The following is a 26,960-nucleotide window of genomic DNA, read 5'->3' on the forward strand; positions in this document are numbered from 1 at the left end:
ACTGCTATGGTGCGAGTCATAAGGTATTTAAATAAAATTGAGCAAATGGAAGAGGGAAGATGGCCTGAGGTTGTCTTCAATGACATATTGTGCAAAAGAAAGAAGACTTGGATGCAATAAAATAACAGATGGTTTACTAAATGGGGTATTTGCTAAAACTCGTGTCTCATAAACAGTAAAGAGATAAAAGTTTTTGTTATGGATAATTCCACAAGCATACTTGGGATAAGGAGCTAGGAAAAAAGAAAAAGTACTATATTGAAGTGTTTAATCCCACTTATAATCATCAACAAAAAGCGTACATAGAAGACAATATTTCTTGGAGAGCCAAAATTATTATTTCTCATTTAAGGACTAATTCTCATCAACTTTGTTGTGAAACAAGGTGCTAGAAAAGGCCAAAAGAAGTGTCAAAGGAAAGAGTGTATTTTTTGTTCTTCCGGAAGAGTGAAAACAAAAAAGAATTTCATTTTAGAATGTGAGGCCTTCAAAGACAACAAGGAAAGTTATGCAGATATTCTAGCAGCTAGCTCCTGGGATAGTCTATTTACCGAGGGTTTGTCAAGAAGCTAGGAGCATTTATTGTGAGGCTTCACAGTAAAAGGTTTGAATACATCAACCAAATGAAGAAGTAATATGTTCCATAGGTTATCTTTAGTCTCGTAGATGTTAAAATAATTTTCTTTTATTTCTTCTTTCTTTCTATAGTTTCACATAGTTATGTATTATTATTGTCTTTTTTTTTTTCTCAGTAAAACTATGCTAAGTAATTATATTATGTACAAAAGATCATTACAAGCAGTAAAACAGGTTCCCCATGGCCATCTGTGGCACTATGGGTTGGCAGCTGGCTTTAGCAGAGAGATGTGTCCAAGCTGCCTCAAAACTAATCAAGATTTTCTTTTTTACATTAACCTTGCCCACGCAGGGGCTGTGACACAAAAAACCACCCTCGCAGGGGCGACCGTGGACATGTGCAATCGCCCAGAAAAGACTTACTAACTGAAACAAAGTTACAAAAAGACCTGCAGACGAACTAAAGACCCATACAAAAACATTTTGATTTATCCCAAACATAGAAAACGACCGAGACAGAAGACCTTAGAACTGGACCTGGACAAAAAGATGGATGACGGAGCCAATGTCTGCTACTCCTCCGGTTCCTCCTCAATGATCGGGACCCAACCATATTCTTTCGGGAGGCCTGCCCGTTCTTCTCCCGCCTTGGACGTCGACGCCTCCTGCGTCTGAGGCTGGGCGGGTGCCTTCTCAGGTGCTCCCTTTGTCTTTTCCTCAGCCCTTCCCGATTGGTCATCGGAGGGCGTTTCTCTGCCGTTTGATCCCTCGTCATCCTCCTCTGAGTCCCTAACGAAGAGGACTGAAATATGTGCACTGAGGTGCCCCAAGTTAAACACTGCGGTGCCAAACGCTGGAAGCGCTGGTGGTCCTTCAACTGGGTTGCCCGTATCCAAGAACTGTGATGCCTGCAGGTGGGGAGTTCCAGCCCGTCTATAACAGTAGCAGCAACAACAATGGTGGTGGGCATCCGCTGCTGGAGGGCGGGAGGAGCTCCCACGACCAGTTCCGCGTCTGCACGGCTGTCTTTCTCTTGGCTTAGCCATGTTGACAATGGAGCTGGCTGAGTGAAACAGAGCTGCCAATTCAGGGCTTCTCTTCTCGGCACCTGAAAATGGTGCTTTGATGCCCCTTTCTTGAAAAGCAGAGAATTCAGAGTTCTCAGCGTCTGCCAGAAGGCAGAGAATGTCCAGGCTCGAATGGTGTGACTCCATACCTTCATCCAACATAAATCCATTAACATTCCATTGAATCTTGAGCGCCATGAATGCGCCCTGCCCTCCCATCTATCCGCCTTTAATTTCATTAAGAGTTCTGAGCGGGGGCCTTCACATTTATTGCTGCGGCGGCGTCCCTGGTGTCCTCCCGCTGGCTGGCTCGTGTCATCACCTGCTGGCCATGTGGCCTGGCACTCTCTCCTGTGCTAACACCCGCATCCGGGTATGTATTATTATTGTTAATGTACATGATGAAATATCATTTTTAGGGTTGAGAATGTAGTAGTATTAATAGAATATGCTTATTAAGACATAAGATGCAATGGTAGTAATAGAATGTGTTTGAATAGAATTTGTGTTAAGTATCAAGCATGAAATTGTTAGATTTATGTTCGTTTGAAAATTTTCATTTTAAAAAATATTATTTTAATATAATAAATAATGGACTCACACATAAGTTGAATCTTAAATTATATATAACTTGAATATTTACATTATATATATTTTTGTAATCTTATTAACGGGCTAAGATTAATTATTAAAATATAGCGATTTATTATTATATGTAATTTGAATGGATAATAAAGTATATCATGCATTTAATAGTTCATTTATCATATATGTTGAATTTGAATGGATCATAAATTTACCTTCAACAAAAAAATTATCACATTAAAATTGTAAATTAAGTAAATTTTTAAGCATCTTTACTCTTAACTAAATCCAATACCATTTCTTAAATTAAAGGAGAAAGGTTAATTCAACACAAAGAATAGAAAATATTGCTCCAAAGTATTTTGATTTTTTTTTTTAATTATATATTTGTAAAGAGTAGAAAAACCATATCTTATGGATATATTAAAATTTTAAAGACATAAATATTTCCACATTAAAGTTGTAATATTTGAAAATATTATTTTGATGTAGTTTTGTAAATTTTGTTATGGTGCCATGTAAAAAACATCATTAAATTAATATTATTAAATTTAACAACTTTGGATTGATACAATATTAAATTTAATATAATATTCAATTTCTTATATAATAATATATATTAATTTACCATGATATATATTAACTCTAGATATATATGGGATAGAAGAAGAAAGACATAAAGTGATAGAGGTGGAGAGATAGAGGAAGTGGCAAGAGAGAGATGAAGATAAACTAAAGAAGAGGGGAGAGGAGGAAGGAAGAATGAGAGAAAGAGAGGAGTGAGAGAGGTAGACACAAAGATGGATGGGGGAAGGGGGGGAGAGAGGGAGTGACAAGCTTGGGGAGAGAGAGAGAGAGAGATGGGGGAGAGAGATGGAGGTAGGAGAGAAAGAAAGAGAGGAAGGACTTGAGAGAGGAATCGAGAGAGAGGACAAGATAGGGGGGGAGAGGAGGAGAGAGGAGGGACAGAGAGATGGAGTTGGAGGGGGGAGAGGGAGGGAAGAAGAAATACATAGAGAGAGAAAAGTGGAGAGAGAGAAAGGGAGTGACAATGGGGAGTTGGAGGGAGAGTGTGTATGTTTTGGGGTGAGATAGAGAGACAAAGAAAGAGAGATAGAGGGAAGGGGAGGAGAGAAGGAGAGAGGGAAGGAGATAATGACAAATTTGGAAGGTGAATATGGGGGGGGGGAGAGAGAGAGGGAGGTGGAAGACAAAGGGAGAGAGAAGAAGGAAGAGAGAGAGAGGATGTGAGAGAGATAAGGAGGGACAGAAGGAGATAGAGAGATGGACTTGGAGGGGCAGAGAGTGGGAGGTAAGAAGAAATACATAGAGAGAGAAAAGTAGAGAGAGAGAGGGAGTGATAAGGGAGATGGAGAAAAATGGAGAGAGGGGAGAAAGAGGAAAGAAAGATAGAACGGGGGGGAGAAGGAGAGAAGGGGAAGAGAGAGAGAGAGAGAGAGAGAGAGAGAGAGAGATATGGAGAAAGACTATGTTTGCATTGGGGATGATGTTGAAATATGGCAACAAGAATATTCCAATTTAATTTGTCCTTGAATTAAATTGTGAATTAAAATCGAATTTAGTCTTAACAGCTACTTGGAATTAATTAATTAATTTATTTTAAATTAATTAGTTGGAGAAATTCAAGTTAGAAGTCTTTCTAAAGTCATGCAAGAGCTATCCCTTAAATTAAGGAGATAAGATTGAGTTATATTTGAGTTGTAATTAGTTAACTCAATTTACTGAATTAAGTCCAGTTAAAGTTACAAATTGTTTGAGGAACTAATAGTGAGTTAACAGTCAGTTGATGCATTAATGAAATCAATTAGTGCTACTCCAGTTAATTGAAGATTCCCTCATTAGAAACTCATGCATGTCTATTCTGAGAAAGACCCAGTTGAGATTAATGTTCAAGGACTGTGTACTATTAGTTGCATGTGTTTTCTCATGGAGAAAACGCATGCATGCAGTCAAGGATTCATCCTTGAGGATTACGCAGTTTTGAAGGCTTGGTTTTCCACTTGGTAATAGGCTAATCATCCACAAGGAACAGCACAAGGAAATAGGAGCTTGTAGGGCAGAGAGGAAGGCTGGAGAGAAGACAAGATTGCTTGTGAGCATCTGTGAGGATTGTACTGAGAGCTAACTAGATGTAAGAGCTAAGGCTTTGTATAATTCCTATGTATTTCCACCATGTATGATAATACAATAGTGTGGGGTTTTTATCTAAGATTTTCCCCAAAGTATTTTCATGTGTATTGTGCCATTGATTGTTCTTTTTCTGGTTATATTGTTCAGCTCGATCTTTAAGCTTCCGCAAATTGATAGTAGAAGTAGATTATAGTATTCTGCTTTGATTTATATTGCCTTAACGGGTTAACCTATCATAGATTTTCTACAGATGATATAGAGAGACAAAGGTGAGATAGAGGGAGATGGAGATATAGATGGAAGGTGATGGGAGGGAAGAAAAGACAAATAGAAATAGGGAGGGAGGAAGGGAGAGAGAAATAGATATGGAGAGAGAGAGCATGTGTGTTTGGGGAGGTGGGATAGAGAGACAAAGAAGAAGAGATGGAGGGAGATATAGATATAGATGGGGGGGGGAGACAGGGATGATTTTTTCTTTCACTAGATGCATTGATTTCAGTGTATATGGTGATTCTAATCCTATTTGATTCCTTTCACTAGATGCATTGATTTCAATGTAGATGGTGATATCTAATCCTATTTGATTTCTTGCACTAGACATATTGATTACATCGTAGATGATGATTTCTAATCCAATTTGATTGATTGCACTAGATGCATTGATTTCAGTGTAGATGTTGATTTCTAATTATATTTGATTGCTTGCACTAGATGCATTGATTTTAGTGTAGATGTCTTCTAATCCTATTTGATTGCTTGCATTAGATGCACTAGATGCTATTCTTACCGATCATACGAAAATGGTGGTCTTCTAATCAATTACAAATTTTGAATGCAACAACAAATTAATTCTCAACAAGATCATCTCCCTTCTTCATCACCAACTAATTACTAATAGAAAATTACATATATTCAAAATTACTAATAGATATTTGCATACAAAAATGTATTCAAAATATTTATTAGAGGAAAATATATATTTATAAACATTAAAAACAAATCGTCTCTCAAAAAATTCCATCAAAATGTTATTCAACATCTTCTTTTAAGATATATGGAAACTGGAGAGGTGATAATTGTTTGGAGAAACTTCAAAAATACATTATTTCTTGACGAAAAAAAATTATTTCAAACATTAGCAAAGAAACAAGTTATTTCAAGAGTAAAGGCATGTGTTGAAAATGTCAAATATTTTGGATTTAAGAGATCTGTGGCTAGTGTCTTTTGAATCAGTGATCGGAGAATCCACAGTTTTAACATCTTTATACCAACGTTTCAAATCCCAAGTGGGATCCATCATCAGGGTTGAAGAATGATGATACAAGAAGAGAAAAAGACTTTAATAAATACTAATGAGGAGAAAGAATAAGAGAGAACAAAGAGTCAGCTTGAATTTTTATTTTTATTTTATATATTTTTATTTTTATTTTTATATTTTATTTTTATTTTTATTTTTATTCATATTATAAATAATTAATTTTTATAATAAATAATTAATTAGTATTAATAATATTATTTGTTATACATATTAATTATTATAAATAATTAATATTTTCAAAAATAAATAAATAAATAAATTTTATTAATTATAATACATAATTAATAATAATCATAATTTCTTGTAATTCATATTAATTACTAATTATTAAACATAAATGATATTTATTAATTAATATGAATAACAAGAAATTATGATTATTATTAATTATGTATTATAATTAATAAAATTTATTTATTTTTATTTTTTTTGAAAATATTAATTATTTATAATAATTAATATGTATAACAAATAATATTATTAATACTAATTAATTATTTATTATAAAAATTAATTATTTATAATATGAATAAAAATAAAAATAAAATAAAAATATAAAAATAAAAATAAAAATATATAAAATAAAAATAAAAATTCAAGCCGACTCTTTGTTCTCTCTTATTCTTCCTCCTCATTAGTATTTATTAAAGTCTTTTGCTCTTCTTGTATCATCATTCTTCAACCCTGATGATGGATCCCACTTGGGATTTGAAACGTTGGTATAAAGATGTTAAAACTGTGGATTCTCCGATCACTGATTCAAAACGTCAAATATGCTGTCATAATCAATGGCATTCCAACATCCTTTTTCAAAGCTGAAAGAGGCCTCCGGCAAGGTTGCCCATTATCTCCATTATTATTTATTCTCGTGATGGACACTCTTAGCAATCAGATCAAAAAAGCGGTGTCGGATCAAAGATGCAGGCCTGTAAAAATCTGTAAAGACATCTCCTTATCTCATAACTTATTCGTTGATGATGTTCTTATCTTTTCCATGCTATGTAGAAGGTCCTGGAGATGCTTACATGATACTCTTCTTAAATTCCAATCGGCATCGGGTCTGGTGATAAACAAGGTAAAGTCTATGTTGTATCATAATGAATCGGATATGGATACTGTATTATGGATCTCCGAGTTATTTGGTATATCACAGTCCACTATCAGGAGTGGATTCAAATACCTTGGTTACACATTGAAAGCCAATGGATATGGGAAACGAGACTGGAGCTGGCTTACTGATAGATTTTTCAAAAAAATCTCTGGTTGGGAATCGAGATTTTTATCTCTGGCTGGAAGATTCATTTTGGTTCAGGCTGTGTTATCACAATTATCGGTATATTGGGCTCACTTGTTTCATCTTCCAGTCTCAATCATTAAAAAATTGTGTTCTTTAGCAGGTAATTTCTTGTGGGGAGGAAAATCTCATCAGTCCAAGATTCATTTGGTTAGAATGGACTCCATATCCAAGCCGAAGGAAACTGGTGGTTGGGGGCTCATTAATATGAGAATTTTCGGGAGGGCTTTACTTTGCAAATCTCTCTTCAGGGACATCTTCGGTTCCGGTCCATGGAGCAAGATTATCCAAAACAGATACCTAAAAGGGCGCAGTTTGGTGTATTGGTATCATAGATCCTCTATTGGTATTAAATCAGGCTCTGCTATTTGGAACAGCTACAGGAAAATACTGCCCTTCTTTCTTGAGAATCTTCGATGGAGAATATTTTCGGGTTCCAGTATTTATATTGGTATCAACCCAATTGTGAATGGCTTGGAATTGATGATTCCAAGATGCCTGATAACCTTCCTCCAATCAAAGGGCATATTCATGTGGGACAGGCTAATAAAATCATGGACATCCTCATCCCCTGTATGGATGGACGAAGAGGACTTATCGCTGCCCCCTCACATGAGACCATTATGGGCTTCGGTGATCCTGAACTTATCAAGCAAAGGCTTTCAGCGCTCAGGTAATAAAGATAAATTGGTATGGACTATAAAGAACTCAACTCAGCCGATTCGGGTCAAAGACATTTACAATGCGATGATTGATGGTCCCACTGCTGGCTATGTTCCATTGTTTCCTCTATCACTATGGAAAGTGACATGCCCGCTCAAAATGATTCTATTTTCCTGGCTGGTCTTCTCCAACAAAAATCTCTCTTGGGAGGTTCTTCAAAAGAGGGGATGGAATGGTCCGGGCCGCTGTTCCATGTGCCACTCAGATCACGAGACAAATGCTCACATGTTCTTTCAATGCGCCAACTCTCTACAAATCTGGTATGAATTGTCTTTATCTTTTTGTTTCCCTTACCGAGTTTTTGCTTCTGTACAGGAGGGCTACAGGTGGTGGAGTGAGAAAAGTATTCCTCTGCGCTCCTTGATTGTAACGGTTGTCTGGCTACTATGGAAATGGAGGAATGATTGTATTTTTCAAGATCACAGAGCCCCTCTTGCATCCATACTGATTCGAATTACTGAATGTTCAATCACTCCTGTCTCGTAGGGATTTTTTCCTAAAGATTTTGATGATGACATTTTTGACTTCATTCTCTTTCTACAGTCATGGCTTCCGCTGGGCTGTTTTGCATATGAACATTTTGTCGTTCCTACCTCCTTCATAAGGATTATATGTCATATTATCTGTTTCAGCCGGTTTGGGATGCATCATCCATTATCTGCATTTCTCTCTTTCTTATTTCTTTTAAGGAATGCTGAGGTTCATCCAGGCATGAATATCTGACTATGTATATGTGTTTCATTATATTCTCTTAATATAATCTATTTGGTTTTTTCTCTCTGAAAAAAATAGGCGTAAATTATTAAAACTAATACCTAGAGGGACACTATTAAAGATTAATTAATTGCCAAAAGTTATGGGACCTACAATTTAATAAAACAAATATGTAGCATCAATCCTCTTGCAAACTATTGAGAAGATTGTCTCTCTTCTTCATTACCAACTAATTACTAAAAGACAATTATACACAAATAAAAATATAACACAATTATAATATTCACAAATATTATCATCCAAATCCAAACATATTAACAAACATATTAACACAGAAACCGCTCAAAATATCCCCACACAAACATTCAAAACAAATAACACACTATTTAATAAATAAATCATAACCTAGAAATTTCAAATGAAACCTTCCAAATCTCGTGAGTGAGCATTCAAAGGAGTTCTATTAAAAACAGCAACATAAAACAAGGAACATTTCATGTATTTCCCCAGACATGCTCAGAAGGCTCCCATTCCCCCGCAAGTTCAACGAGTTGTAGCGCCCGTAAAGATCATGCGGACCTTAACCTAACCCTACCCATCTGCCTTCATGTATCCCATTATATGTGATTCAATTTCTTCTTTAATTTCGAGGCAGCGGGTTCTGTGGTGAGGATTTCAGTTACAAAAAACACCTCAACTCTACCATGTTGTCTGCATGCCTCCCAAGAAAATAAACCATCATCTAACTTCATTTGAAGACCGCGCTCTCCACTTACCCACATCGGTTACCTTATTCATTAATTAATTACAAAATCGAGCTGCAAGTATGGCGTGAAGATATTCCAACTCACCACGCCGTTGTCGGGTACGCCAACAGACAACTTGTGATGCCACTGTGTTGACCACGACGCCCAAAAACGGATAGAGGATGTAGTCAATGGTTAAGTTCTGAGGTGTGGTTATCACCAGTTTTGTGGTTAATTTTGAGAAGGATATTTTTTTTCTTTAGCATGAAAAAAGAATTATATTCAAATTCCAAAATAATACATAACATTATATATGATACCAACATATCCTAGCAGTTTCAATGATACCAGATTCAAGTCTATACCGACTTGGCAGAACATGGAGAGCCATCTTTATCAGATATATGTCTCATATGCACAATGATCTAAACATATTTACAGTACATGCATATCGAAATGCTAGTACTATAGAAGAAAGATATACAAAAAAACACGACAGAGAAAAAGAGTCATTGTCAACCAAAAATACTTCTGAGAATAATCCACCAGCATTAACATTATGAATCCACGGAGTGTAGAAATTATCCTGGTAGTGGTAGCACCTCGACGTCCATGCTGATTTCCCCCATCTTGATCTCGATGTGCATCCCATCCAGATCGTCCAGTAGCCCCCTCTAGTCCATCCGCGATTTGGTTAAAATCCCTTCCAATGTGCTCAATCATTGAGTCCTTAAGAGTGGCCCAAAGATGTTCGATTTGATACAGCCAACCATGGAGCGTGGGTTGATAAATTTTTGCATATCCCATGACATAGTCGATGATAATCTTAGAGTCCCCAAAAATGTGGATTTTAGGGATGCTCATAGTAATCCCCACAGCTCCATGGCTTTTTCCCTCGTGTTTGTGTCGCTACCAGCACCCCAGAGTACCCAAAAAAACTGTTTCGGATAAAAAAAGGATCAAGAAACCGCATCTGCACCTGCTTCTTTGTGATGCTCCGTCAAAGAAGCCAGTCGGGTAGGCTATCCTCGAGCCAGGTGGATTATGTTTAATTTTCTTAGGCCCCATGCCCGATTGTGAACCAATAGAGTAAAATTCTATAATGCGTTCCAACACCTGTAATGCATTTTCTCTGAAATTTTAAAAAATGATATTATTTCTCCATCTCCAGATCTCCCAAAATAGTATAGGAGGGATATTGCGCCATGAAGTATTTTGATTGCTCCACCATCTCAAGCAGTCAGAAATATAGTTATACTGAATATACTGGAAACCAATATAACCAACAAGGTTTTGCCAGAGTTGAGCAGCCATAGGACATGTTAAGAATATGTGGAGATTGTTCTCCTCCACATCCCTGCAAAGTACACATATCCCCGGCCCATACCAATTCCTCTTCTGGAGATTTTCCCACGTTAGATTTTTATTCTTCCAAACCAACCAAAGGAAAAGAATGATCTTAATGGGGATTTTGGATTTCTAGAAATTAAAGAACCAACATACCTTAGAGTGTTGTGTCTCCTGATGACAAAGTGTGAGATATGTATCAGCCACCATAACACTCCCCCCCTTCATTTTACCAGACCAGGTAATCTTGTCCCTATTAGCATCATGACATACTCCAGCGAGCTGCAAGCCAGTTCTAAGTCGATCCCATTCCTGCGCCATCTGCCCATCCAAACCCAAATCCCTTGCCCATTTCTAGATGGGACATCTATCTTTCCAAGTCGATATGACTTGTTGCCAGAAGAAGATGCCACGGTTGTTTAAGCCATGTATGAAACCATCAGATAGATTATGGGCAGCTTCAATCCCCAGTATTTTATCCACACCAATAATAATGCGGTGACCAATACCCAATTTCCAGGCAAGTTGCAGTAGAAAACTATGATGTATTTTAGTAAAACTGAGCCAAATAGTTGAGCTTGATGTGATACCGATACATCCCCTACACAGCCACACATTAAAATCAAGGTCCTTCAGGTACTTATGTCTAATGATCCTACCCCAGGTGCCATCCCCAAAAATCCCTCTCCACAATGATTTGAGTAATAATGCACAGCCGAATCTCCTCAAATTTAGAATACCCCAGCCACCCAAATGCTTCGGCATGGTAAGGTGGTCCAGCTTGGTAAGATGGTATTTATTCTTATTTTTCATACCAGACCAGATGAATTTTTCATGATCCCATTAAGTTTTTTAATGATGGAGATAGGCAGATGGTATAAGTGTCCCCAGTACACTCCCATCTGCATGGTCACCACTTGTGTCAAAGTGATGCGTCCCCCATAGATAAGCATCTGAATTCCCAGCCAAAATGTTTTTTGTAGAATCTATCCACAAGCCACATCCAGTCGTTAACCTTGTAACTACATGGTTTGATATGGAATCCAAGATATTTCATACCCCCTGACAATACATCAGAAGCCACACCAAATAATCTTTGTATATATGCAATAACCTCCATATCACATATGCCATGGAATACAGTGGACTTCTGAAGGTTCATGAGTAAAACAGAAGCATTTCTAAACTTAGAAAAAATATGAAAAAGATGAAGCCAAGCAAACCCATTGAGAGTCCCCATGATGAGCACATCATCGATGAAGAAACTATGCGAGATATAAATGTCCCAACCAAGATGCAAGGCATGAAATTGGTCCTTTGCCACAACATTTTGGATATGGAGACTCAGCCCATCCATAGCCAAAATGAATAAAAGAGGAGATAGTGAGAAACCCTGTCTGAGACCTCTCCCAACCTTAAAGAATTCCGAAGGATAACCATTTATAACAACAACATAGTGGACATTTGTAACACATGCCATAATCCATTCGATTGTTCTAGCTTGTATTCCAATTTTGTGAAGAACCAACCTTAGGTAGCCCTATTCAAGACAATCAAATGCCTTTTGTAAGTCAATATTCATAATCGTAGCATTTAATTTTTTAGAATGGATCGAGTGCATACATTCCCGGGCAGTGGCCATCGCATCATGAATTTGCTTGTTTTGCAGGAAGCCGAACTGTTGTGGGGATATATACTTAGACAGGGTGTGCCTCATCTGGTTAGCAATGGTTTTAGAAATAATCTTGTAGATAAGATTACAAAGAGAGATAGGTCTGTAATCCGAGAAGGTGGAAGAGGGAGTCTTTTTCGAGATAAGCGCGATATATGTGGAGTTGATGTGCGGATGAATAAAACCCCTGGACCGCGATTCCTCTACCATGTCAACAAGATCCTATTTTATGAGATCGAAAAAGTGTGTGAAGAGTTCCACAGTCCATCCGTCAAGATCGGGACTCTTATCCCCCTTAAAAGATTTCAGCACTCCCAGGATTTTCTCTGAAACAACTTTATAGAGAGATAAATTTGCTTCCTCATCGAACATGGAAGGAAATAGTTCAACCCCCTAGATCTGATCCTCTGGAAAAACCAAGTCCCTTTGACAGTATGCTTTCTGAAAGTGGAGAACAACGACTCTACTAATGTCTTGTTGTGTCTGAACCTTTGTGCCATTCGCATCACAAATCTCCCAAATGGAGTTAAGCTTCCTCCTGTAGTTAGCATATCTGTGAAAAAATTTAGTATTCCGGTCCCCTTCCCGTATCCAAATGGCCCTGATTTTTAAATGCCAAGTAGTCTCTATGATAAGAAGCAGTGGTTCCTTTTTGAGTTTCAGGGCTTGAATGCATGTTTTGATGTCGGCAGGGAGATTATGCTCAAGTAAATGGGGGCTAATGTCATGAAGTTCTTGTAATATGGCAGCAAGCTCTTTGTTCATTTGCCTACATTTTCTTTTCTCCCATGCCTTAACCTCCATTCGCAAGACCCTCAGCTTATCCTGAACGTGCAACATGGGGGAAGATCTCTGAAACCCATCACGGTTCTAGACATCCCACACAAGACAATTAAAATCCAGGTCATCAAGCCAAACCCGATTAAACTTAAAGGGCATCTCGTTTCGATAATCCTCCCTTCTCCAGTGTAGGGCAATGGGTCGATGATTAGAGATATGATTACATACCACCTCTGAATGGACCATCCCAAGCCACTCGACAAGTTGTTCATGTAGGAGGAAGTGATTCGACCGCTTTGCAACATATTTATCTCCAGACCTACCATTGTCCCAAGTAGGGATAAGCATGGAGGGGAAATATCAACAATATTGTGGTCCATAATGATATCCTTGATGAGAGCAGTCAAAGCATCCACCCTTTTGGAACTCCCCCATACCTCGTTAAGGCCAATTGTACAGTTTAGATCCCCTACAATGATAAGAGAAGTGAGGTCCAGTATCTCCGACACGATCAGATTATCCGAGAAAGTGGTATGATCTTTGTATGGAGCATAGACATTTAAAATGTGAATTCTTCTCTTGAGACTACGGATGTGACCAACAAAGAAGATGCCAGCAAAGCATGAAAAAGCCTTGACTTTAACCCACCGAGGATTCCAAATAGCCACCAGCCCACCCGAGAGGCCAATAGCGTCAGTGGCTGCCATGTGCCAGTCAGGAAGCATCTTCCTAAAGTACTCAATCACTTGTGGAACCGCATGCATAGTTTCATGTAGTAGAATAATATAAGGATGAAGAGAAGAGAAGAGATCCTTGAGGGCCAGGAATTTTGGAGTGGCCCACAAACCCCGAATATTCTGAGAGAGGATGAAGGTCATGTTAGACCATGGGCGGGCATCCGTGCTCCAAGGGCCTGAGGAGGGGTAGAACCAACAATAGGAACATCAATGAGGGTATGGGCATCGGACAGACTAAATGGGAGAGGTCGAGGGCAGCCTCAAAAATATCTGTTGTCGTGGTTTTGTTTGTGGCTGACAATGATATTACCAGCAGAGGAGGGGCTCATACGGGGGGGTGAGTTGCGAGGTGTCTTGCAGATTGTGAGAGAATGGAGATCCAGAGTCTTCTTCTGGAGAAGGAAATCAAGGTCACTATCCACGAATTTTGTGGGTGAGTTAAGAGGAGAATGTGCCAATGCAACATTGGTTCCAGACATCGGGGAATGGGGAGAGACACAAGAAGGTGATGGCACGGGGACATACATGATGTGTGAGGAAGAGGGCACATTGCATGATGTCGAATGACGAGGAGCAGAATGCGGAGGTGGCAGGCAGTCACGGGGAGAGGAAGTGTTGTTATCTTTAGGGATGGGTGAGGTGGCATTGGTCGAGGGAACACTAGACCCATCAGAAGATCGGGTGGATGAAAGAATATTGATAGGAGCAGAGTCAAATGGATTTGTAGACATATGAGAATAATGATGTCCATAAAAGTGTAGGTTCAGAATACCTGATTTCTGAAGAGAACCATGCGCGTGAGAAGGCGTCTTGTTCCAACTACGTGGAGAAACAGAAAGTGGAGCATCATTATTTTTCCAATCGCCATGAGGATGTCGACGGTGTGCCATAAGTCTACCACCTAGCCACCGAGGACAATGTGCCAGTAGATGTCTTGTATGATGACAATTTAGACATCGAAATGGAACCCCCCAGAAATCCAACCTCTGAACCAGGTGAGTGTCTCCCTAGCTCAATTCAATATGATCCGGAAACCCCCCTCTGTACTCCTTTTCAATTAAAATCCATGCAACTTACTTATCTGGAACACTCGTGGATCAACATACACAAAATTTCCAATGGCGTTGCCTATATCCATGAAAACCTGTTGGGTCTAGAATTCAATGGGTAGTCCACGTAGCTCAACCCAAACCAACTTGTTTTGAGGGGTCTCCTTCAACAGATTAAACCCAATGTATCAAGAGTATAACGCCAAAAATCTCTGCCCGTTAATCCAAGGAATTGCTTTGATTTTCATAAGATCCTCCTCGCAGAGGAAGTGAAAGTTGTACCAACCATTTAATAGTCGCACCACTGTAGGCATATAACCTAACAATGTTTTCCATTTTATGCCAACCCAACACTGCATATCAGCGTCGCTCAAATCAGCAAAATGCCACTTACCAACAAGAGCTCGCTTTTGAAGGTTAGTAACGCGGTCTATCAACATGTCATGGTCAAAAACTAGAGCAGGTGTTGGAGATGTAATTTTAATAGATCAATTGTGATGGTGGGATCGATGATTATGCACTACGTGGGGTTGCCCATGCAAACCCGGGTCCGCATGTTAGTCATCTGGAAGGTGCATCGATGGATGAGTCGAGTGCCAAGTGCCATGGACAATTGGGTTCTGTTGCCTGAAATTTTACTCAGCATTTAGCATGGCATGGGTAAAAGCCTCATGTGCTGAGGTGTCAGATTTTAGTAAGTCCATGACCACATAAGCGGGGAAAAGGAACCAATACAACCACGAGGAAAGGGATGGAAAGTATATGCAGATTTAATATATGTCAGGTGGTAGGTCAAATATAAAAGGATACTTCAGAGATTCGCTGACAAGAATATCTAGGGATCCACAGTGCCCAAATGACGATGCACTGAGCTCACCAAGCATATCACCCCCATAACGGCGAAAGTGGTGAAACGTCACAGAAAATAAATCCAAATGAGGTAGGTACTTAGGGTGAAGGAATAGAAAATAGAAGGGATTAGATCAAGAACGGGTGAGCGGGGATCCCAAACCAGATATGTCATGAGGCAAGTGATAGAGTAGAATATGAGATGTAGACCCTAGTCACCTCAATACGAGAGTAACCAAACCGCCCCAACCGAAAATCCAAAAAACGTCGGAGAATGAACATACCCTGGTACCAGAAAAATCAAACACAGTCATGGAAAAAGCTTCCAAACTAGAACCACAATGAGAGAGAGAGTATTATACACCCTCACGACAACATCAACATCAGCAACCTAGACATGTCCACCATCGATTACAAACCCGAATACCAAAAGCTTTGCAAGGTCGAGAAATCAACTGATAATCTTATTGGTTAGGACTGTTGTTTTCATCGTGCATCGTCTTAGCGGTGTCTGCCTGTTGTTGATCTGTAGAAACCGTTTGCATATATTGTAATGATTCATAATTAAGTTGAAAACTCCTCTGTTCCGTTTTCCTTGCAATGGAATCCAAAGCCCTTTCTCTCACATTTTGATCCATGGCTACTTTTATACATCTCTAGAAATCATGCACAAGCCTCGTTTGAAACTGTCCTGTATCCACAAAGACACTGCGGGGATTTTTGTAAATTCAGGTGTCTTTACAAAGATGGATTTTTGTAAATCTAGGTTATAGTTGTAAATTTTAAGATTTTGGGTGTCTCACAGGTTTGATGATATTTCCACCATAAAAAAACATGATTCAAACAGGTTTGATGATGCTGAATCTATTTCCACCGTAAAAAAACATGATCCAAATGACAAGATTTCTTGAAATTTTTTTACATAAATTCCAACCACTTTTAAAAAACAATTCTTTTTCTCTATAAACTAGCAATAAGGTTTTTGCAAATAAAGAAATTGAAATATGGTTTGCATTTCTTAAATGATGATCTTGAATATAGAAATCAATCTATAAACACAATTATGAATGTTGAAAATGCAAATTTATTTTTGGATGAAATTTAGTTCACAAGATGACAAACTCAACCAGACGGCATAGGTGGTCACCGTGCATAAGGCTCCCATGCTGGCTCTTATGTTTTTCTTGGTATTTTTATCCGACTACATGAATGTTGAGAGATATGTGTAAAATTATCGAGCGTATGTTGAAGTGGACAGAAATATTAACTTCGAGGTGAGACAAAGACATGTTAAATTTATTTGATTAGAGTACAATGCATGTGAAAATAGTGTTCGATTAAAAAATAAATACATATTTCAAAGATAAAATTTAATTTTTTAAATAATTATCTCATATTTTTAACTCATATCAATGAGATTTATTTTTGACTAGGTGGCATCATCTCAACCCAACTGACTTAAAACATTTCAAACATTTCAAGCTGAGATTAATGTGTTTCAAAAGTCTTAAAAGCCTTCCCATTTGAATATAACTCGTAATTTTTATGTGAGTGAAGCTCTAAACTTTGCAATAAAGTATAATAGAGTATTAAACTTGTTATTAGTCCCTTCCATTTGGCAATGGCTAGGGACTATAGTAATCGGTTTGCGATGCTATCTCATTAATTCACCTGCTTGTTTTTAGTAACTGCCACTTATAAATCAAAGTTTCGAGAGGCATATAGTTTCACCACCTTATTTGGCCTCTTCCCGAGGCGGAGAGGCCAAAACCATATATTATGTGTCCTTAGTTCTGAAATATGTTTCACTCTGTTTCATAGTGTAGACTAATGCTAGCATTAGTTTCACAGTTTAACATATATTAAATGCTATAATGGTAGGCTAAAGCAAGTTCCCGAAGTTCCCGTAGTTGCGAGATGTTGCATTGAAGTTGGCATGTGGTGCATGTTGAGGTTGAGGTGCCAGGTGCAACAGCTGCCAGCTGCCAAGCGTGGTGCATGTTGTTATTAGTTGTCGAGCATACCGACGGTTCGGTGCCTGTAAATTCATTGCTTGTTTGCTGCCTGTAAATTCATTGCTCCACCAATTATCTGGACCAACTAGCATCAACTATCTGCACAGGTGACCATGAGGGATAAACTAGCATCAACTATCTGCACAGGTGATGATTTCATGCTTAGTAAGAAAAACAACTGCATCCTTTGTGATGATTTCATGCATTCTTTGTTATGATAATCAATTTTGATATTTATAAGTTTGCAATAAACTTAACATTCGAAAGCTTTGCAGTAAATCTACAAAAAAGGCTCCACTTCCATGAGGGAAGAGCTCTCGATGCTTACTGATAAGCTTTAGTGATAGTGCAAAAGCTATCTGTGAAGCTATTTGTGAGTCTGTATACTATCATGAAAAGTGACAGTGCATAGGCTATTTCTGAGTCTGTCTACTATCATGAAAAATTAGAAATTAGAATAGAGTAGCATACCATACCAGATTATGCAGATTCTGCATAGGAACAGGGGTAGGTTGGTGCATAGGACTATGGATGAACTGTAGGGTACAGAAAAACATTTTGCAGTGTTTTCAAAAAAAAAACTTAGGAACCGTTGATACAACTAAAAACAAAATTCACTGGAACCTAGTACATAAACTTAGCATACTTTTCTGTAAGAGATTTCCTAAAAACAATGTCGAGAGGAATGGGAAAAAACCAGAGATCTACCTTGAACAAGCAACGATCTTCAAGTAGCTTGATACAACTGTTCTCCCTGTCCGTTATATATCCCGCCTCTCTGCTCTTAACAATCCCTTCTGCAACCCACATATTCTGCAATAGCTGCCCATCCATTTTCCAATCTTGTGGAAATATGGCACAATACAGAAAGCAATTCTTTAATTTCGTAGGCAGACTATTATAACTCCATTTCAGTCGGTCATACATATCTCTATCAAGACGAGGATGAGCCGCTAAAAAATGAGCAATATTTTAAGATTTCTGAAAAGGATCTACATGCATTAAGAGTTTTCTACTCTGACTAAAGCATCCTATAAAACCCAAGACTCTGGTTGCATCACTTACATGGGATTCCTTAAGATTTCCAGCAATTGCCACTGCTAAACCCTTCAAGAATGCAGTTCCAGAGTTTTGAGATTGTCCAATTGTGCCTTGATTTTCCAAGGAACCTTTAGAAAGTGGAGGCAGAATGCAAACAAGCTTCTTTCCCTTTTGTGATTTAAACCACTGCACAGAAACAAACCTAATCATGTCTGAAAAATAATGTATATTTAAGAAACAAAAAGGGCACAACCATTGAATAAAATGTAACACCCAGGAAATAATCCAACCTCCTTAAGATAGGCATTATCTGTTTCCTTCGGAATTTTCCATTTCCCTTTAATACGTTCAGGATTGGTCGTTGAGAAACTACATTTGCTCCATGCAGAAAGATAGCCTAGACATTTGTACTGACCACCAGAATATTCCAATCCACCTTCACACAACGGGCACTTTCCAAGGGCTCCAAAAAGCATGCCATCGGCACTGGCATTACATTAAAGAGAATCTGTAAGTATATGTCCTTGTAAACAGCATTAACGCGTAATCCGTTTCCACGACTTCTTAACTTCTTGACATCAAGAACCTTTTGTCATTCACAGGAACAGCAGACTGCCAAAAAATAGCGAAATACTAAAATGAGAACTTTACAGAGTATCTACAGTAGTCACCACGGAAAACAAGGTTTTCTTCAAGAAATAAGGACTTGCTGTATGAAATCGTGTAAAAACTAAGAAATCCATGGGCAAATCAGCCTCTCAGGGTAAAAAATGTTTACAGTGAGTCTTGCAAATATTATCAGGGCAGCGTACCAGTAATGGCGGTCACTGTAATTCCTGAGCGATTCCCTCTGAACTGAGCTATTCGAACGCAATAACACTTAATTACGGTTACTCTGGCCTAGTGGGAAATGCATGCACTGCTGCTGACACGTGAAATCCATGCAAAAGGCAATATGTGTGTTGGAGCGACTGCTATTCTGCCCCGTTGGATTGGCCCGCGGTGCCGTTGTGGACCGACGATCTCCATCTGCATTCTTTCCGGAAGCTCCAACTCTTGGATTGATGGTGATGGGACATGTGCCACTGTGCTATTTCTTAGTCCATGTCAGAGTACGGCCAGCTGGCTTCCTCGAGGATGCGAATATCTCAGAGTACACTTGGTCACGCCATTACCTGATACATCCATTCACTTGTATTCTTTGTTTCAATACCATTCCCTTTCCGCCTTTGTGTCATAACCTTCTGCCCTTAGATTAGATGTTAAACGATTAAAATATATTCAGCGTTTGAATGATCAAAGGTAGTTGGAAATAGTTGGTTGTCAACTCAGTTATAAAAATGCTGCATTAACTGATCCATCATCCCCTTCAATAATAAACATTTGCTACCCTCTGCCGTATTAACCGCTCCATCATCATTTGCTACCCTCCGCCATATTAGCTGATCCATAATCATTTGCTACCCTCCTGTGCAGGAAGGTCTCGACCACGAAGATGTTGGGCCTGGCGACAGTGTCAAGATACCCAATTCTGATTTTTCTGCCTTCTACAGCTGCGCTTTCTAAAGCCAGCCATTAGGACATGCTCTGCTATGTCAATGCTGTAGAAACTACAGAATATAAGACATGCACGACTTCAACTTCAGAAATGAGAGCACAACAACTTCAGAAATACTGTAACAATGGTTCAACTCACTCTGGGTGGAAAATTCTCAGGCTGAACTTAATGCAGGGACTTGCTGCCTCACAGCTTCTCTTGTTTGGATATAAACATTCAACTATGCAAATGAGTTACAAGTTGTTAATATGACTGATCATTTGGATATGAATAGTTTAACGAGTTAGGAGACGTATAGATATTTGATATGGAAATTGCACGATGGAGTGTTCAGTGAAGAATATGGCCAACGCAAGTATTCATTTAGTTGTTTAAAATGAATTTCTAATTTTCATACGACCATAAAGCATCTGGTTAGTTTTTTATTTTTTTAATTTAATTAAAAACTTCGACACAATTTCGTTTCCACGAAGGTTGTCCCTGTGGTAATCAAACAGAAGCCGGGACTTGTACACCTCACTATGGCCAATCAATTGAACTAGCCTTCCGTGCTCTCTAATTATGTTTTCCCTTTGTGAAAGTTGTTTTTTCTCCGTAGGGAAAAATTCCTTGTTTTGTATTATATAAAATAGTACATATATATGATAACATAACCGCATCATAATCTTGATAGTATAGCCTTTTTTTGACTGATCAGGAAACTAACTATATACTACAATTAACCGTGTTTGCGATTATCTAAATATTCCTCTGATTCCCAGAATGAACCAGAGAAGCAAAAATACAAGTATTTTCTAGAAATTTCTCCATATACAATAGTCTATCAAATGTTTTTTTTATACAAGACCATATACAAAACATATACAAAAAAGTAATCCAAAAATTTGTTTAAAAGTACTTATCTGTGCTGTTGTGTAGCTCCGCTGAAATGGTGTGCAATGCTTTATCCTGGCATGTCGATGCTTCCTGCTTCTATCATTCTTGTCCCCATTTTTATCTGAATGTGCATACCCTCTTGTGTATCCAGTAGTCCCTTTTTTGACATTCCATCTGCATTTTTGTTGTAGGCTTTGCTGATGTGTTGTATGGTAGACTGCTGGAGTGTGATCCATAGGCTTTGTATTCGGTTTAACTAGCCTTGTAGGGTGTTTTGTTGAATATTATTCTTCCCCAAAATGTGGTCTATAATACATCTGGAATCTCCATAGATTTGTATTTGTAGGATGTCCAAAAATTTGGTAATCCATAATAGCCCCCACAAGGCAATAGCTTCGGCTTTCATACTTGATCCCTCTCCCACATTCCAGTGTATCCAAAATTCTTGATCTTTAGAAACCTTTATCCAAATTCCACATCCGCATCTCCCTCCTTGAGACACCCCATAAAAAAATCTAGCTGGGTAAATGATACCCTGTTCCATCCCTTTATCTTCCTTTTCTTTTTGCATGGTACCAGACCCCTGAACCGATTTGGTCCATCGTTCTATGTAATCACAAATCATGTCTTCTCTCCACCTTTTAGTTCCAAAGATCAGGTGATTGTGCCCTTTCCAAATTTCCCAGAAGACAACAAGTGAGAGTGTCCTCCAGTTGATGCGTTGTGTACTCCACCATTTTAAGCAATCGTCAATGGTATTAAAATGAATATATGGTATCTTCATGTTAGTAGTGAAGTGCTTCCAGATGCTAACAGAACTTGGACAATGTAAGAATAAATGGTTGTTATCCTCTCCTTCCTTCCTACATAGGTAGCAGATCCCAGGTCCATGTTGATTCCTCTTTTGTAAATTTTCCCATGTAAGGTTCTTATTCTGCCATGTCAACCATAGGAAAATGATAATCTTTAGGGGGATATGTGTTTGCCAGAACTTATAGAACCAACATCTGTCCGAAATTTGTAGCTCCTTCATACACATTTTGAAATAGTAATCTGCAACTTCAATGTCTCTGGATTTCTTCTTTTTTCCCATCCAAGTAATATGATCTCCTTTGCTATCGTAACATACCCCTGCGCCTTTTAACTATTTTATGAGTTGGAGCCATTCCAGTTCATATTTCCCTGTGAGGTTCAGATGGATGGGATCCATCCAGATTGGAATATTGCCTATCCGCTCACAGATCACCTGGTTCAAAACAAAGATGCCTTTTCTATTCAGGCATTTTATTAATTCTGTTGTACCAAGAGGATCCGCACAGGTACCTAATATATGGTCTTTGCCCAATATAATCATGTTTCCTGTGCCGAACAACCATGAGATGTTCTGTAGTAAAATGTCTTTCACCTTATTGAAGCTGCTCCATATCTTGGATCCTTTTTTTTTCCAATTGATCCCTATCTCATCCAGCAGGTGAAGTCCTTATTCTTAAGGTATTTGAAACGGATCAACTTACCCCATATGCCATTACTGGAAATTCCCCGCCACAATGATTTTAGAAGCAGCGCCCAACCAAATATTTTGACATTTATAATACCCCATCCGCCTAGCTTCTTTGGTCTTGTGATCTTATCCATTTTGACCAGATGATATTTAAAACTTTTTCTTGCCCCTGACCAAATGAAGTTTTCCATTATGTGGTTGAGAGAGTTTATAATCAGTTGCGGGATTCGGAACATGTGAGCCCAATAGACCCCCAATTGTGTGAGCATTGACTGTGCGAGGGTGATACGACCTCCCATTGATAAGCATCAATGTTCCCATCCCTTAATTCTCATATGGAATCTATCCACGAGCCACATCCAATCTACATTTTTGTAGTTCCCAGGCTTTAGGTGATATCCCAAATATTTCATTCCTGTGTCCAAATTATCTGCTTTCACCCCAAAATTCCTCTGAATATAGATGATATCATCCAGGTTGCAGGACCCATATAGAATGGTAGATTTGTACTCATTTAAAATTAGGCCAGTTTCTCTTCCAAACTTCTTGAAGATTTGGGAAAGAGCGAGCCATTTAAGTCTGTTGACCATACCCATCAACAAGATATCATCAACAAAGAAACTATGTGAAATAGAAATATGACAGCTAATTTTTAACGCTTCAAACTGTCCTGTAGTCACTGCTTTTTTGATAAGCAGACTTAGGCCATCCATAGCCATCCATAGCCAGAATGAACAATAGGGGGGACAGAGAGCAACCCTGTCTAAGTCCCCTGCCTGCTCCAAAGAACCTTGATGGGTACCCGTTTATTACCACACATACCGGACTGTTGTGACACATCCCATTATCCATTCTGCCACATTTGTTCTTATGCCTATTTTATGAAGAACCATTCTCAGATAACCCCAGTCTAAATAGTCGTAAGCCTTTTTGAGGTCCACCTTCATAACTGTTGCATTCATCTTTTTTGTCTTGATAGTGTGCATGCATTCTTGAGCTACTGCCACTGCATCATGTATTATTCTATTGTTTAGAAAACCATATTGCTCCAGGGAAATGAATTTTGATAATGAAGCCTTGATCCTGGTGGCGATTATCTTGGATATAATCTTATAAGTAAGATTGCAAAGAGAAATTGGGTGATAATCAGCAAAGGTGGCTGCCTTCGTCTTCTTTGGTATAAGAGTAATATAGGTAGAATTTAAATGAGGATGTATGGTTCCCATAGTTTCTAGATTCTTCTATCATATTTAGAAGATCCTCTTGAAATATGTCAAAGAAGTGGACAAAAAATTCCACTGTCTAGCCGTCCGGGCCCGGGCTTTTGTCTCCCTTCATCAATTTTATGGCCCGGGTCATTTCCTCCACCGTAACCGGCTTAAACAGCTCCAGGTTCTCCTCCTCATCAAACATTGTAGGATATTCACTTATTGCCTAGACCTGTGAATCTACATCCTCCAAATCCATTCTTCTATATGCTTGTTGAAAATGTGAGGCCGCCAGGGCAGAGATTTCCGATTGTTTATTAAAACAGTTCCCTTCACCATCAACTATCTCCCAAATGGTGTTCAGTTTCCTTCTATGATTGGCATATCGGTGGAAAAACTTAGTGTTTTTGTCCCCTTCACGGATCCAAGTAGCTCTGCTCTTCAAGCGCCATGTGATCTCCTTAATTTGGAGAATCTTCTTCTTTTTCAACTCGAGGGCATGGATTTGTTCCCTTACTTCAGCAGATGGGGAGTGTGTGGCCATTAAGCTATGTAGAGGCTTTAGGGCCTCATCTATTTCTGTCAGCTCCTGTTTCAGGCTCGCCTTCTTCTTCCGCTCCCATCTTTTAACCACTGCTTTCAGGTTTCGAAGCCTGTTTAGAAACCTTTCCGTGGGAGTAAGGCCATCCGCTTTATCCTTTTCTTCGAGCCAGTGTACTCGGACAAGGGAGTCGAAGCCTGTGTCTTCGAGCCAAACCCTATTAAACTTAAATGGAAAACCAACTCTTATATCAACATTGCACCAAAAGAGAGTGATTGGCCGATGGTATGAAATGTAATTTTCAATAATGCAGGATCTCACATCCCCCATCTTTTCCACCATATTATCTTGTATTAGAAATCGGTCAAGTCTCTTTGCTATATAATTAATACCACTTCTTCCATTGTCCTAGGTAGGAGCATTTTTTGGTGGACAAATGTCTACTAGATTATGATAAAAAATAATGTCTCTGAGTTTTTGTGCCATCTTATCCACCGTTCTGGATTGACCCCATAGCTCTTCTATCCCAGTAGTACAGTTAAGATCCCCTACCAAAATAAGAGATGATGAATGAAGGATCCCAGATGCCTCCACAATATCCCAAAAACACTCCCGATCCCTTTAAGGGGCATACACATTAGGCGTGTGTGTCCTCCCCGAGATGCCTCTGTTACTTCCAGCCATGAAAATGTCTGTCGAAAAGGAAAAGTCCTTCAGATTTTCTCATCGGGGATCCTAGAGGGCAGCTAAACCCCCAGACCTGCCAGTTGCATCAGTAGCCACAATGTACCATGTCGGAAGCATCCTCTGAAAATATTCAATAGTTTGTGATGCCGAGTGCATTGATTCTTGAATGAGAATAATATTAGAACGGGAAGAGAGAAAGAGCTCTTTTAGGGCGAGGAATTTTGGAAGGGCCCCCAAACCCCTAATATTCAAGGAAAGGATAGAATTCATTTAGGTCTAGTAGAGGGCATGCATGCTCTAAGTGCCCTGGGGGAGATAGGTGATGAAATGGGAATATCGATGAGGGACGGTGAATTAGTCAGAGTTGTATGAGTTTGACGAGGGCGACCCCTGAAATGCCTGCTACCTCTGTTATGTGTGCGCCTAACAGTTATATTCCCAGCAGAGGATGGGCTAATTATAGGGGACCCAGAACCATGTGGTTTATGGATGGTGAGAGAGTGAAGGTCGAGGGTCTTCCTTTGTAGTAAGAAATCCAGGTCGCTATCAATGGAATTGTTAGGTGATGAAACTGGAGACTTTTGTGAGGTAGGCCTGGCTAGGGGAGAATTAGGTTGGGTGGCCGGTGATGGAAGATTTCGTGCTTGTGTATACGTGGTATATGAGGTAGATGGAATGTCAAATTGAGTATTCTGTGACAGTACCGAAAACGGGGGCGGAGCAGGGGTGGTAAGGAATTGATATTGTTCCTGACGGGGTGAGTCGACAACTATATGAGAATCAGAGTGTTCTGACATCATGGGGGAGGTGTGAACATGAATAGGGAAAGAGGCGTTATTTACAAAATGGGGTGACAACCCGGAAAAAATAGGTTTGTGTGAATAGAGTTACTTGGGCCTGTGGATTGACCACTCGGTTCCGTAGCTAGGCTATGACATGGGGAGAAGCAATCAAAATTGTTCTCCTTCTAGTAACGGTGATGTGTCCCTTTACGCTCCAGTGAAGGCCACCACCCACCTCTTCCTTTTGGACAATTTTCTATCAGATCACCTGTTTGATGGTAATTGAAGCATCTAAAGGGTATGCCCTAGAAGTCCAGATGTTGTTTGAGATTAATGTCCTCCCATCTTAAATCAATATGGTTTGGGAAAGCCTCTTCGAAGTCCTTTTCAATTAGGACCCATGTAATCCTTTTGTCCTTGGCCCATAGACATCATGGGTCAACATAAATGAATTTACCTATGGCGTTGCCAATATCTGTAAACACCTCCTTAGTCCAGAATTCTAAGGGAAGTCCTGGTAATTTAACCCAAATAAGTTTGTTTTTTGGCGTTTGCTTCAGTGGATTGAAGCCCACATACCAAGAGTACATAGCCAGAAAACCGCGACCCTTAACCCATGGCAGCACTAAAATTTTCTGAAGATCCTCCTCGCTTAAGAAGTGGAAGCTGTACCAGCCTCCCATTAATCTTACCATCATGGGAACATATCCCAAAAGGGATTTCCATTAAGATGCAAGCCAATGCCTCATCTCACCTTCTTCAATCTCAACGAAGTACCACTTACCCACCAGAGCCCTCTTCTAGAGGCTAGTTAGTCTGTCGAGCAGAACGTCATCGTTGAAGGATAGAATTGGTGCTAGTACAGTAATTTTGATGGCATCATGTTTTTTTCCACCCCGTCTTCCACCACCTTTTTTACCAGCCTCGTATATGCTTTGCTTTGAAAAATAGTTCGTTAATTTAATTATTTTATTTAATTGTTAAACGATAATTCCAATCCGGTTTATATATATATATATATATATATGTATGTCTATGCAATTTAGTTTTATATCAATGTAAACCTATGTGGAATGGGAAAATGGCAATGTGAGGGGTTCTATGTAATAAAATAATTTATTCTTTGAAAAATATTTGGTTAAT

The 26,960-nt window shown here is 38.9% G+C and overlaps 2 protein-coding genes across 3 annotated transcripts; both read right to left on the reverse strand.

The window, feature by feature from the left end:
- Positions 1–17,600: 17,600 nt before the first annotated feature.
- On the reverse strand, positions 17,601–18,572 carry LOC149149881 (disease resistance protein RGA2-like). Of its 2 annotated transcripts, none has more exons than XM_089444838.1 (3): positions 18,332–18,572; positions 18,100–18,159; positions 17,601–17,722 (listed from the first exon to the last, which is right to left on the reverse strand). In XM_089444838.1, the coding sequence occupies exons 1-3, from the start codon at positions 18,548–18,550 to the stop codon at positions 17,696–17,698; spliced, it is 306 nt and encodes a 101-aa protein (XP_089300964.1). In that variant the 5' UTR covers positions 18,551–18,572; the 3' UTR covers positions 17,601–17,695. The 2 variants fall into 2 exon arrangements, with proteins under 2 accessions (XP_089300964.1, XP_089300963.1); XM_089444837.1 differs by having other exon boundaries at positions 17,601–17,762.
- Positions 18,573–24,033: 5,461 nt separating this feature from the next.
- LOC149149882 (uncharacterized) lies at positions 24,034–24,678 on the reverse strand. Its single transcript, XM_089442610.1, has one exon. It carries the CDS (start codon positions 24,676–24,678, stop codon positions 24,034–24,036), a length of 645 nt encoding a protein of 214 aa, XP_089298736.1.
- Positions 24,679–26,960: the final 2,282 nt, after the last annotated feature.

The sequence above is a fragment of the Pinus tabuliformis genome, chromosome 9 (genome assembly GCF_031772625.1).
Source record: "Pinus tabuliformis cultivar Carrire ecotype Pingquan chromosome 9, CPIR1, whole genome shotgun sequence".
In the NCBI taxonomy this organism is placed as follows: domain Eukaryota; kingdom Viridiplantae; phylum Streptophyta; class Pinopsida; order Pinales; family Pinaceae; genus Pinus; species Pinus tabuliformis.

Excerpts from the sequence above, each read along its gene's own strand:
- LOC149149881 (XM_089444837.1), bottom strand. The coding sequence starts at position 18,550 with ATGTATGACCGACTGAAATGGAGTTATAATAGTCTGCCTACGAAATTA. Across the intron at positions 18,160-18,331 it reads AAGATCGTTGCTTGTTCAAG|TTCATCCATAGTCCTATGCA; the intron begins GTAGATCTCTGG and ends TGTACCCTACAG. Across the intron at positions 17,763-18,099 it reads TGCAGAATCTGCATAATCTG|ATAGTTGATGCTAGTTTATC; the intron begins GTATGGTATGCT and ends TCACCTGTGCAG.
- LOC149149882 (XM_089442610.1), bottom strand. The coding sequence starts at position 24,678 with ATGGGGGATGTGAGATCCTGCATTATTGAAAATTACATTTCATACCAT.